General features: G+C 33.8%; 1 protein-coding gene across 1 annotated transcript in view; it reads left to right on the top strand.

Moving 5' to 3' along the window:
• The window catches only part of LOC106462789 (disheveled-associated activator of morphogenesis 1-like), a 122,936-nt gene extending 108,900 nt beyond the window's left edge, over positions 1 to 14,036 (top strand). Inside the window, 4 exon segments of the mRNA XM_022390130.1 lie at positions 1,835 to 1,895; positions 5,886 to 6,017; positions 6,203 to 6,373; positions 10,565 to 14,036. Coding sequence (XP_022245838.1) covers positions 1,835 to 1,895; positions 5,886 to 6,017; positions 6,203 to 6,373; positions 10,565 to 10,873 — 673 coding nt within the window. The 3' untranslated portion in view covers positions 10,874 to 14,036.
• Positions 14,037 to 14,147: the final 111 nt, after the last annotated feature.

The raw sequence follows: 14,147 nt of genomic DNA, 5'->3' as shown, positions 1-14,147 counted from the left end.
GTTAAGCACAAAGCTACGCAATGGGCTATCTGTGCTCTGCCCACCACGGGTATCGAAACCCGGTTTCTAGGCTTGTAAGTCAACAGACATACCACAGTGCCACTGGGGAGCACGTTGGTATTTATAACATTTATTTGTTAATTTAAATTACACTATAACTGATGCCCTAGAAGTTTCTTGCAGCTTGTTTTTTTGGTTGTTGTTGTTGTTGTTGTGTTTTTTTTTTGTTAAGCAATAAATATTTATACTTTACATAAATAACCCCACAGAAGTTGTTACAAGTATTTACATGACAAAATAATTTTTCGTAAAATGAAAACACATAGATGAAATGCGTTATGATTTGGGCTATGTTAATTAAAGATAAAATGTTAGTATTGCTATAACCTCTCTGTAATTTTACCTGTTGTTTTGATTTGTACTTCTAAGAACAAAGCATGTTGTGTACTTTACCGTTTAGATTTGGATGAAAATATATTACGGGTACGTTTGCCAATATGTGCATATAAACATAATTAAATTGAATTATCGTAAATGTGATGATGGTATACATTATAATCTGCCAAAACTATTCATACATATAGTCATATTTGGTTGTCCTACTTATCAATATGTTAATAGTGTAGCATTATTCTGGGGGTGAATAATCTATCTTATTCAGTAAGGCATGCTCTCAGTTGGGTTTCAATTGCAATTTATCTCCAATATCCTTTCAAAAAGATTGATGGCGACTAAAAATAAGTCTGTAGTTCAGACTTTCGAATGAACACCTCCAGACAATCCCAAACATTACAATTTGAACGCCAAAAGGTGGCGAAATGTTGGGAAAAAAATAAGCCTAAAAACAAATATCTAAGCCTATTGGCATATCACAAAAGTTCTATGCTGTCATGGCGATTGAAAAACAGTACTATAGTTACTTTGGAATCAATCATAGATCATAAACAGTAAGCATTCTCTTGTGGAATAATACACTGTTGAACAAAAAAAAACAAAATCCTTTCGTGGCTCCTCGTAACATAGGAATTTCAGACACACTTCACAGCTAGACCTCCAATCTAAAATACCTTGTATGCAGCCAACAGCATAATATTCTCATGAAAATCCTTCACTGTTGCCTAAGCATTATGAAGGTCACCTCTATATTCATATTTTTTTCATCCACACAATTAGTGATTAATCATCATGTTTCTAGTGCTGATTGACGTCACACTAAACATTACTGTGCCGAGTATTCTGAAGCGCCCACCCTTGAAGGAGAATGCTTCACAAACCAAACAGATGATGTTCGTTCACGTCTGAATACATTCAATGCATTTGTGTCAAAGACTATTATGGGATTTTTTTTACACTAAATCAAGCTTATCACTTAACAGTACTTCTAGCTGACTAGGACATTTTTAAATGTTGTACTAAGTTCCTGATATAATTAACTTGCCTCAGACGTAGAACTTTACATGTTCCCAAACATTATAACTATTTCACTCTTTGAGATTTCACTCTTCCAGTAGACTATTTTCTTCTCTCCCAGTTTCTGGAATTTTACGACATTTTGTCGTCTTTCGCACACTTCAACATCATTAATCTGTCTATGAACTAGCAGACATTTCTATCTAACACAGATTAAATAGGATGGACCATGTCACATTATCTGATATTCTTGGCACGTTAGCATATATGTTGCATTTATGTTGAAAGCGTTTACTATAAAATTTATTTTAAAGTGTAATTCATTATACGAACAACAATTCTTTACAAACACACAGATTCCTTTTTTATTTTTCAGTGTTTTATATAAATGTATCCACTAATATTGTTATTGTTCTCAAAACAGCATGACTGAATTATCCAAAGAAATTCAGGCTTTGAAGATAGGTCTTCAAGAGGTGCAAAAGGTAATTAAATATTATATTATTATGATTTATGTTATTTTGGTTTTATGTTTCTTAAAATATTCTAATTCAGTTCACTTCTCTGAACGTCATATTAGACATTAAGTCAGCGAATGTGACAAATAATTAGAATACCATGTGTTCTTTTAATGTTATACAAATACTACTTGTAATTATTGTACTTCCATTATTGTGTGTCTGGAATAAAGATGTACACTGATAATACGTTACCCATTTTAAAAGTATCTGATTTTCAACATTTCTAGTAGTTTATAATATTTGTCCTACATGTTGTAAAGTCTTGTATTCACTCCAATCTATGAGTAGCTATGAGCATGAGTAGTTAACCAATATATATAGCATCCAAAGGATGCCAGCGCCCGAGGACATGAGGAGAGGGGAGATGAAAGGCTGTCGCTCAATGAGAAGTATTCTTTAAGGGAGGTAGGTTATGTGATCTATGACGCCACAGTTGCAGAGAGTGGTACCAGAGGGCGGGTAGTTCCATAGTGTGCTACTAGGAGCGATGAGATTATGTATGTGGAATGGCAAAAAATGCAGAACGCCATCAAAAGTGCGGCCAATTTTGCGGGTAGGTTTACTTCTATGTAGTTTGCGAGAGAACCACTTGATGACATTGTTTAACGTGTCTGAACACGAACCTCCTGATGGCATTGCTTAACGTGTCTGAACACGAACCTCCTGATGGCATTGCTTAACGTGTCTGAACACGAACCTCCTGATGGCATTGCTTAACGTGTCTGAACACGAACCTCCTGATGTCATTGCTTAACGTGTCTGAACACGAACCTCCTGATGACATTGTTCAACGTGTCTGAATACGAACCTCCTGATGGCATTGCTTAACGTGTCTGAACACGAACCTCCTGATAACATTGCTTAACGTGTCTGAACACGAACCTCCTGACAGCATTGCTTAACGTGTCTGAACACGAACCTCCTGATGGGCATTGCTTAACGTGTCTGAACACGAACCTCCGGATGGCATTGCTTAACGTGTCTGAACACGAACCTCCTGATGGCATTGCTTAACGTGTCTGAACACGAACCTCCTGATGGCATTGCTTAACGTGTCTGAACACGAACCTCCTGATAACATTGCTTAACGTGTCTGAACACGAACCTCCTGATGCCATTGCTTAACGTGTCTGAACACGAACCTCCTGATAGCATTGCTTAACGTGTCTGAACACGAACCTCCTGATGCCATTGCTTAACGTGTCAGAACATGATTGCCAAGTTATAACATGTTGTACAAAATAAACCAAAACAAATACAATTTCATTCTCTCTTGTTTTGAAGAAGATACTAGCTCTATATTATCGTCATATTGAACTTTCTACTTTATATTTTCACTGAAAGTTTAACTTACCAAGTGTTAACTTAAGTAATTCAAATTCTGTATAAATATCAGATAAAAATGTCAACTAAAGTTATATGTCCAAATGAAAACGAACATTACGATAGTGTTTTCGATTCGTCGTTATCTAACAATAACAAAATGTTTGAATAAGTAAGATTAATACTTTGTTTCATCGAGTTTGTTAGAGTTTGACTATTTGTATAGCGTATTTCATGATTTACTAATACTGTTATACTTATATTAGTGTAATTTATAATCTACCTAGTCCTGAAAAGGATTGTTTTCCATATAAATATATATCTGAAACAATCAAACTCTATATATTTATCCTATGTATCATACTTTTTTAAGCAACCATACACTAATGTAATTACAATATACACGGGGCCTAGCATGTTCTACTTTGAGTGATCGTCACCCAAACTGCAGAACGTAGGTTCGAATCCCATCACAGAATATGCTTACCCTTTCAGCCGTGAGGGAATTATAATAGAACGATCAATCCCCATATTCGTTGGTAAAAAGAGTATCCAAAGCATCACATATTTCGTCCATTTTCTCAATATTATAACCCTAACATAAAACATAGTTTGCTTATGATTACATTTAAATCTCGAAGTTCAAAGTCCAATTTTGTTACTTTAATATTTATCCTATCAGTTTTCAATATTGCAATGCGTCTACTCTAATAGAACTCAAGATTAAGAGTAAAAACCAAAATGACATTTTTTGGTACAAATCTTTAATATATATTTCAGCCCACTAGTTTTACTAATACAGTTACCATAAACAGGGCTAGTTTTTGTATTTTAGTCTTGATCTAATAACATAGTGTGCCTAAAAAGACATTAGACCTCAAGATCTGACTTTTCACGTTTCGAAGAAATGTGTTTAATCCCCTCTACATCTTCTACATTATTGTATAAAAACCCTTGTTTTAATCCTTTCACCCAAACTTTTTTAAGTAGATATCACCCTAATTAAACACCATTAATGCATGAAAGTAAATCACTGACTAAATAAGACTTTCCCACATATCGAAACATTTATTGATACAACGGAACTTCGAGTTTCAGAGAGGAGATTATTTTTAAATCAATCGTTTAGAATTTATACTTAGTGGTTTATAGTAAACTTGAAATATGGGAAAATGAAAAATATCCACATTTACCAAGTTACCGAAGAAAAAGAGAAAGGGACAGTTTGATAATTAATGATATATACTTTTTAACATTTATTAACACATAGATCGACGAAAGCGATGCTGGTAAACATTAAGTAATTATTGTTCTCTCTCTAAACTAGGCCTAAACAAAATAACAGCTGTACTATACAGCCAGATTACTGGGCTTAAGAATGAAATTCAGGCTATATAGGTTATAATAGATTGAATATTTGTTAACAGCTGTATAGCCCATTTTTACTTTTATTTTATATGATTCAAGCAAAATTATCTTGAGTTGCAACGTTACAGGTATAAATTATCACGAAGCAGCCCTCTTCAGTACTACGCAGATTGTTAATTAAAGTTCTGTATGGATGCATTAATATCTAATGTTTGAATGTTATATGTATAAATTTATATAGAAAATGGTCCTTTTCAAGACTGTGTAGATTGTACATTAAACTTATACATGTATTATAATATTAGCAAATCATGAAATACGCTAAAAATATTCAAACTTCAATAAATTGAATATAAGATATTCATATTAACTTTCCGTATTGTTTAAGTAAAAGTATAACTAGAAATCTAACCATAAAGATAGTACAGAACTAATATTGGGTTAAGAATTGTAAAAATAAAACAGTAGTTTTTTAGGTTTTGTATAACAATAACACAACTTGACCAAATTCAGATAGGCTTAACATCACCATCTAGTGGTTCACTCGCAAACTACATTACAAAACATGTATCCGCAAAATTAGCCGTACATCTGATGACGCTCTGTAGTTTTTGCCACTCAACATAGATAACCACATCGCCCCTAGTAGCAAACTGTGGAAATGTCCGCCCTCTGGCGTCATCCTGTGAAACTTTGGCGTTATAAATTTCAAATGATACCAACGCACTTTCATCTCCCCTTTCTTTGTGCCCTCAAGCGCTAACATCTTTCGGTTGCCATATGAACTGGTTAACTATTACCATGCTGGATGAATCATGTTACATGTTCTAGGAATGTTCCAGATACTTTTGGCAGGGCAGAGTGCACAACACTTCGTATAGTCACATTTAGTGCAGTTGTTTTCAACAGAAATGATGCTAACATTCATGTACTGAACTTATAAGAAAAATAAAATTCCAAACGATGTTTATACCAATATTTTTCATTTTTTCGCAGAGCTGAGAGAGTGTAACTTTCCAAAATAGATATTTTATTGCAACTTCCATGAAATGTCTTATAATTTATTCAACGATTCATTTCTTATTTTATAATTCTGTGTAACGAGAGAAACAAAACTAATATGTTTGTTCTTGTGAACTTCCAAAACTTCTGTAATGAGAAAGTTCTACATGTTCCTAAAATACATAAAACGCGATTAATTATTCATATGATTTAATGTTGTGCAAAGATCATATTTCTTACCTCGTTATTGTTATTTCGTAGGAGTTGGAATTTTATCGATCACATAAACAACAACCTGGAGATAAATTCGTTCCTGTCATGAGGGAATTTATCACCAGCGCCACCTATAAGTTTTCAGAGCTAGAGGACACCTACCAGGACATGAAGCAACGGGTATGTTCTGAACGTTTAAATACTAACAAAATGATAAATTACGGAAAAATCTCCTCCACAATGAAAAATGTAATTATATTTCTATTAAACTGTTTATGTTTCAAAATTGTTTTATTTTTTAAAGGATAATTTCCTAAAAATCTTTCTAAAATTTATTACTTTCCTTTTTCTCTGTTTTTTTCTAGTATGAAAGAGTGGTTCGGTTATATGGAGAAGATCCAGCTCAGATGCAACCTGATGAATTCTTCGCTATCTTTGATACCTTTTTAACATCTTATAATGAAGCTCGTCAAGAATGTGATAACTTAAAAAAGAAACGAGAAAGTGAAGAAAAGAGAACGAAACAAGAAGCAGAGGTATAACAAGAGGCTTGCTTTGTTATATAATGTTTAGAAGTGACCAAGGTCGTTGGCTATTTTACTAAGGAGTATATAAAGGAAAGAAAAGACCAAAATCGTATCATATATTTGCTTTACTAATGTATACTCGTAGTAGTGGTCAAGGCCACGTCATAATCCCTGTTAGCCATACTAATGTATGTATATATATATATATATATAAACACGTAGGTTCCAGAAGTCTTCCTGTTAACTTTACTAATGTATACACATAGCAGTGGACAAGGCCACGTCATAATCCCTGTTAGCCTTACTAATGTATGTATGTATATATATATATATATTATATATTTTTTTATATTACTTTCCTGCATGAGTTCTTTTCAAATAATGATTACAGTGTGTCTTGAGTTGATGTAAAACAAAAATACGTGAATTCCATCCGAAAAAAAAAGCTTGAGTTAAAAAACAACACAAATTATATTTTAGCTCAAACAGAAAGCGATATTTCATAAACACAGCAAAAATAAAGCAACTTGACATTACTGTTATCACTTTACTCGTATGCTGTAAAAGTGAATTTACATTAAGCTCAGCTCTAAATTCACTACATCAAATTTTGCTCTTTGTAACTCAGTGTCGATTTTTAGGCACGGAATTTTGAAGACAGGAGTATGTATAGTGTTAACCGTTTTCGTAAAGCAAGAGAAAGCTTAATTCCAGCACGAAAAAAAAAGCAACAACAACAAGAAAAAAGAAATATGTTAGTCCACAACTGACTACCAGTCGCACGCACACATGAGGTAGTGAAGATAGTTAAAACTGCTTGTCGCCGGAGGTAACCCAAGAACATAGCGGTCGGTCTATTCCAGCTAAAATAGGAATCACACTTGAAAAATAAACAAAATGAGTCGCGCAAATTTAGGGCTAAAAGCTTGTCACAAAGCGCATAGCTGAAGTGAAGTCCAGCTGTCAAACACTGCATCAGCACCATCTGGCATGTGACAAATGAAAGCATGTCGTTGCTTTAGACGAAGCACGTGTCTACAGGCTAAATATCTGCAAAGATCCGAGCAATTTAAAAGCGTTCTACCAGTGACACAACATTTCAAGAAATATGTACTGAGCATGTTGCTAAAAATTTTCAAAGGATTTACAGTGGGGCAGGTTACAGCAATTGATGGTAAGCTAAGTATTTGGAGAGTCGAGACAAACGCCAAGGTGAGTCCTGTAAACTATCAAGCTAACGTGTTGAAACCGCTGTACCGCGAGGAAATATCATTTTTGTAACAATAAGGTATGACTTCATCAAGAGAAAACATCCAACCATAAGTCAAAACCAACATGTTGGTTCCACTGCAAGATGCACGAAGAACAAACAAGAATTTGTGCTATAACATTTGTGGATTGTTTAAGTGGGCCTTTGAAAGTTGTCAATCAAGCACTGTTGATGGATTTCGGAAAATATATAATTAGTTTGCAGTTAAGCACAGAGGTCTAATTGTGCTCTGCCCACCACGGGTGTCAAAACCCGGTTTCTAGCGTTTTAAATCCGCAGATATACCGCTGTGCCACTGGGGAGCAAGGACAACCAAAACATTATCCAGTAGTGGGCAGCATTACTGCATATATAAGGGCAGGACAGAGTATGCCATCCGTGACAGAAGAAAAGGCTATGAAGTCTATAATCATTGTACCAGCATTGCGGTATATGCATGTCGACTTTAGTACTATATGCATGTTTTAATAACCAACAGTACTGTAACTCTTAACATTAATATATACATATGTGTGTGTTAACAACAAACATTAATTTTTATGTATGTTTTAACTTAAATATAGTCTGTTTGCTGTAATGACCGATACTGCTTTATCTCTTCTTTGTTTCAAGATTTACGTGCAAGGCTGCAGTAAGAGCTACACGTAACTGTCCCTAATTGTGTACTGACAGACCAGAAATATAGGCTTCTAGTCAACATTACACACCATCAACTCTTGAGCTTCTCTTTGTCTGACCCACACGGCTCAAAAGTACGGAACGCGTCTTGCAGACTATGTATATGTTAACTTCAGTAACGTTTGTCAATTGCAATAATTATCATGCATTTTTTAGTCTTATAACGTCTTTATGTATCACTTTCCGGTATACTGATGTACGTATTAGGCTTAATAACGTCTGTGAGTAATAACAAGTAATATCACTCTATCTTTAACCTTTAGGTTTGTACATAACACTGACCAGCATTGCTGTATTTGTTACCTTAAGTAATGCATGTACGTAATAGCGACCAATACTGTTCGATCTGCATGTCAACTTTAATAACATTGGTCTGTCTTCTTCAAGTATGAACGTTTAGTATATTCCACAAATAAATCATTTCATTATGCTTACAAATCGTTGTTTACGTATTTATTATCATACTAGCAAAATGTGCTTTCTCACTTAAGTTGCTGTATTTGTTAGTACTATTAACGTCCGTATGTATGAGAAATTTTACTTTTTTCATATTAACCTAATTAATATATGTTTGCATTATTGACCACGTTACTATATCTGTTAGCTCTTACCCCTTAGTCACGTTTATATTCTATAATGTAAAAATGCCTAGAAGTCGCAAGATCGAAACCCGTCATCAAACGTGCTTGTCTTTTCAGCCGTGGAGGCGTTATAATGTGACGTTCAATCCCACTAGTCGTTGGTAAAAGAGTAGCCCAAGAGTTAGTGGTGGGTGGTGCTCACTAGCTGCCTTCCCTCTAGTGTATCACTGCTCAATTAGGGAATCCTAGTGCAGAGTAGCATTACATGAAATTAAACAAACAAGTATATTGAATCCACCCACCATCATGAAGCCATCCAGGAGAATAATGAAAAAAACATATGCCAATAAAATCGGGGAATACAATTAATATAGTTCATTGTGTACAGATGGTGTAAGACTAGAGGGAAGAAAGCTAGTCATCACCACCTAACGCTAACTCTTGGGCTACTCTACAACGAATAGTGGGATTGACCGTAACATTATAACGCCCTCACGGCTGAAAGAGCGAGCATGTTTGATGGGATGGGGATTCGAACCTGCTACACTCAGATTGCGAGTCCAGCGCCCTAACCACCTTGCCATGCCTGGCATGTGTACAGACGGAGCGCACCCTAGAATTTTCATCTAACAGTTTTAATATAGTGGATATAGCTAAGAATGAGGTGCAATGGCGGATATTTCATCTGAAGCCAGACTGAAATCATGAGATTTTGTCATATTCTTTTCTCTAGAATTTCTGAGCTTTTTCTTAAAAAACAACAATAATTATTGTCATATTTAAATATCGTCTAGCTGAAACTATATACTGTATGTGCAGCTTTACAGCTTTTATTTTTAGTGCCAGAATTGTAAGTCTATCTTCGTTTTTTGAGCTCCACTAACACTAATTGTAATAACTATGTCCATCATAACATTTCTGGCAATTCTGTGCATTGATAAATAATACAAAATTATCATTTTCAAGCACTATTGGGGTAGATATTATTATATAAATAAAGTGATTGCACAAAAAAAATCATCTTTCCACCAGTGACTCTAGGATTTAGCATTGTACTTTCTGCAACGTCTAGCAGCGAGCTTTCTAGGGGTACTGTTAATTTTGAGTAATAATATTTATTTTTAGGCCTATCTTACTTTGATACATTTACGATTATTTACTTTTAGTTTGTCTTTCAGAGTCGAATTACCAAGGCTATATTTGTTCTCGGGACAAATGGTACTTAATCTAAGCGCTTCCCGCTTGAGTGATTTAATTCCAACGTTTTTGGGTTTTGTTTTTACAAGATTGTTTAGTTTAATGATTTTATTACTTATTTTGAATCATCTATTATATTATGGTATACACAAATTTATTATTGTATAGAAACTGGAAGTGTAGAAACCAATTAACTCAGTTTACTAAACTTCGTCTTTTACTGTGAGGAACAATAACAATTTTTATGTTGATTTTTTTACTATTTAGAATTTGCAAAACAAAAAAGGAATAATCTAAATAACTACAACAGTTTGACATCTAGAAGTTTTTAGAAAATTGTAGATATTTATACATGTTGAAAATATTATATGAAACAAGAAGTACAATGAAGTCAATATCGTAAAATGTCTTTACAGCCAGGCTTACGGGTGTTTTGGTAATGAGGATTTATTACTTTTTCTTTGACCATTGCAGTTGAAGAAGAAAGAAAAACCTGGGAAAGAAATAAGCAACAAGACAGTAAATGGATTGAAGAATGGCAGCATCAATGGTATTCGTACCATTCATGGAACTTCAGATAAAGGGGAATTCGACGACTTGATTTCTGCTCTCCGAACTGGAGATGTATTTGGAGATGACTTGGCTAAGTTTCGCCGTAACAAGCGACGTGGCAGTCAACAGCATGCATCGACTCTTGGAAGTGAAATAAGCCAGAGAAGAAGTTCGCTTAGGGACTCGAGTAGAGAAAGGATCTCTTCGCCAGTGCGTACAATGAAAGCTTAACAGTAAGATATATTGTGGCTATTGTTTTAACACAACAAGTACGAGTGAAAAAGGAACGCACAAGTTATGAAAAAGGTGTCCAATATCTTACCATAAGGCCATTGAAAAGAGAGAATCGCCAGTTTTCAAACCTTCTTCTTTTACATTATAGAAAGAAGAGGGATGGACCTCCTGGAATATGGCAACTGTTGGACCAATATATATCCTTTACCTCGTGTTGTAGGATGAGTGTATAGATGTTGCTTTAGAAACGTATATTTGTCCAACATATAACACCCTTATTAACAGTGTGTAAATGTTTGGCAGAGCAACTTGATATTCTGCTGGCCTAAAACCAGTCATTTCTATAATATTTATTATACCTGCATGATAATGATATCTATGTTAAGTATGTCTGGAAATGAATTACATACCAAGTACACAGATGAGAGGCTGATTTAAGTTTAGTGGCGGCTACTTGCGTCTTTAATGCACACTAGCTTGTTCTAAACTCGTGGTTCCAGTTGTTAAATACCATGTTTGTGAACATTATTTCTAAATGAAGTTCTTTCAGTAACAAAAGCAAATTATTTTATCAAGCTGTAAATCAGAAAGTATTAAAAGGGGCGGGCATCCTTCTTCCGATCTTAAATTCAACACTAATTCCGGTAAAATGTATTAGCGTCGACAAAAAAAACCTCAAGTTTCCTATGCTTTAAATAGTTATAAATTCTTTTTGTTCTCAAACAATGAATCGTGATGAAAATGTTTAATAGCAAACACTTTACCCTAGAAAAGTTAAGGTCACGTGCGCTTATTAATCGGATTTGTTTGATATTCTATTAACATTCTCTGTTGGTTATATACAAATAATTTTAATTATTTGAACATTTTTACAGCTCCTCAAGCTTCGGATTGGTAAAGTTTTACTTAATTTATAAACTACATTACAATGCCAAAATAATATTTTATTCTTTCACTATCGAACAGAATTGAGAAACTAATATTTTTGAAGTAAACATGGTTGCCTTTGATACACATTTATAAGTAAGATGCAAAAGAATTATTTTTATTTAACTACAGTTCAGTAAAAAGTCACTATACTTGTACACAAATCTTTTCTTAGTTTCTTTTGCTGGAACTTTTACTTAGAATTGCGAAGAACAGTTGATCGAGGAAATTGTCCAACATTTCACGAGTTACTGAAACATTCCTAGTTCATTTCAAAAGCACTTATACGTGCTTGTGTTCATCCACACCTAGTAATTTTCTCACCAGATTTGATACTAATGAAGAAAAGGTGTTAGTGCAATCGAAAGCAAATTATGAGATATGTGTTTAAATATTAATAGATGGCGCTAAATATGATGGACCAAAACGGTTGTATTCTAGGATTTAATATAGTGTACGTTTGTTAGTACATTAGGCACACCAATGCTAAGTAAGTCGTATAGAAATATTCACGGATAACATCCTCCATACTTAAGTAATTGCTGTTCTCAGTGCCATATTACAAAAAATCCATTTGTAGTTAACATTGTACAGTTGCTTTCCAATTGTGCATCCAACCATCATAATGGCGCTAAAATGAAACAGAAAATCCTGAATATTTGTATAATCTAACATAGAAAGAATTAAAATTGGAAATAGGTTCGTTGATTCTATATAACTGTACTAGATGGCGTTTACATACTTTTTTGAAGAAACAATGTTTAACTTATTTCACGATTATGAAAAAGCCGAATATTTTTAAGGCGTTTCTTATAACAATAAGAACACATTCGGCAAACAACTCACCAACTATTAACTATACCATCTTTATTAATCAGAGTACAGCAATACCCAAAGTAATTATCAACAACGTAACAATATTTTTTTTTTGAACAATTAAAATATTTATAAAGCATGGTCATAATCAAATTGAGAGGTATTAAGATTTGACTGATGCAACATGATTTGAGTTGTATTCAATTTTAGCACGCCGTTGATAAAATGGCGAAGTGCGCCTCCTATCACCATTTATTTGTAATAATCGTAGAAAAAATATATATATATTTCAACGGAAAGCTACACACAATGGGTTATGCGCTGCGGGTAAATTCTCTATCTGAGTAGTATCCAAATGGCTCATGACAATTACATGAAATATTACAACTCAAACTTGGATAAAAGTTAACTACATCATTGAATGGTAAGCTCTGTAATTTGCGTCTACACGGGCTATGCCAATTCACATATCAATTGAATATTACGCTTGGAATATTGGAAAGCTTCACTGCCACACTCCGACATTGCTTCGCATATTACCACTGTTAATAAACGTTACATTTCCCCCTTGTTTAGAAAAGACTTACCGTAATAAACAAAAAACGCCGAATTCCCTTGAAACATTAATTGCCACCCCAGTATAAATGGTGATAAATATACTAGAGTAAAATTTGATATTAACGAAAGATGCTGTCAGTAACTCAGAAGTTGTCTAAACTTTCAATTTAACAACTGAATCCAAACGTATATGGAAAATATAAAACCTTTGAAGTAATGAGATGTTTGGCACTTCATAAAACTGTAGCGTATTTTTGCCAACTAGTTGTATGTGCAAAATGCTGAATATTTCTATTACATTTAATAACTGTCCTGTGCATATCCGCTTTTTGTGCTTTATTATTTATACCCTTTTTTAGTGATATGCAAAAACTTGTACAATGTAAAATATCTTAGTATTATTAAGGGTATGACCATATATAGTTTCTGTTTCTGCAAATGTGATAAAGCCTTATGTATATAAGTTATATACAATATTAAAGCTTAGCTTGCTTATCTAGTCACGATTTTGTAATTATCCTTCAGTATTGATTAGATATTTCTTTTTCTTATATTTTTCTGATATTTGCAAGCATAACGTGCTTTTTTTGTACAAGTAAGATTTTTTAGGTAAATCAAACCAAGGTTTGAAAAAAAAAAGTTATTGGTAGTTCAAATACCATGTATTTTAAATTGTATTTTCTTTTAATGTACAAAACTTATTTGAAGTAAAGACACCTTCTGTCAACCTAAGTGAACTTGCTATAGGTGGAAATAAATAGCACTATAAGTATACACTGCTACTGTTGTTTAAAACTTGTCAAAAGATAATGGCCTGGAAATCAATAAACATGTAACTCGTGGTTAGATCGTAAATATATGTGTGTGTGTCTCTGTGTGTGTTACTTTGGTCGATAGGACGTTTCATTTAAACATTATAAGTACCTATCATGCTCATACAAAAACAGTAGGCTTTATCTGAAACTTAATA

Source organism: Limulus polyphemus, unplaced genomic scaffold (genome assembly GCF_000517525.1).
Source record: "Limulus polyphemus unplaced genomic scaffold, Limulus_polyphemus-2.1.2 Scaffold1252, whole genome shotgun sequence".
NCBI classification, from domain to species: domain Eukaryota; kingdom Metazoa; phylum Arthropoda; class Merostomata; order Xiphosura; family Limulidae; genus Limulus; species Limulus polyphemus.
Note: the sequence above shows the minus strand (reverse complement) of the source record. Positions and strands in the feature narration are given on the sequence as shown.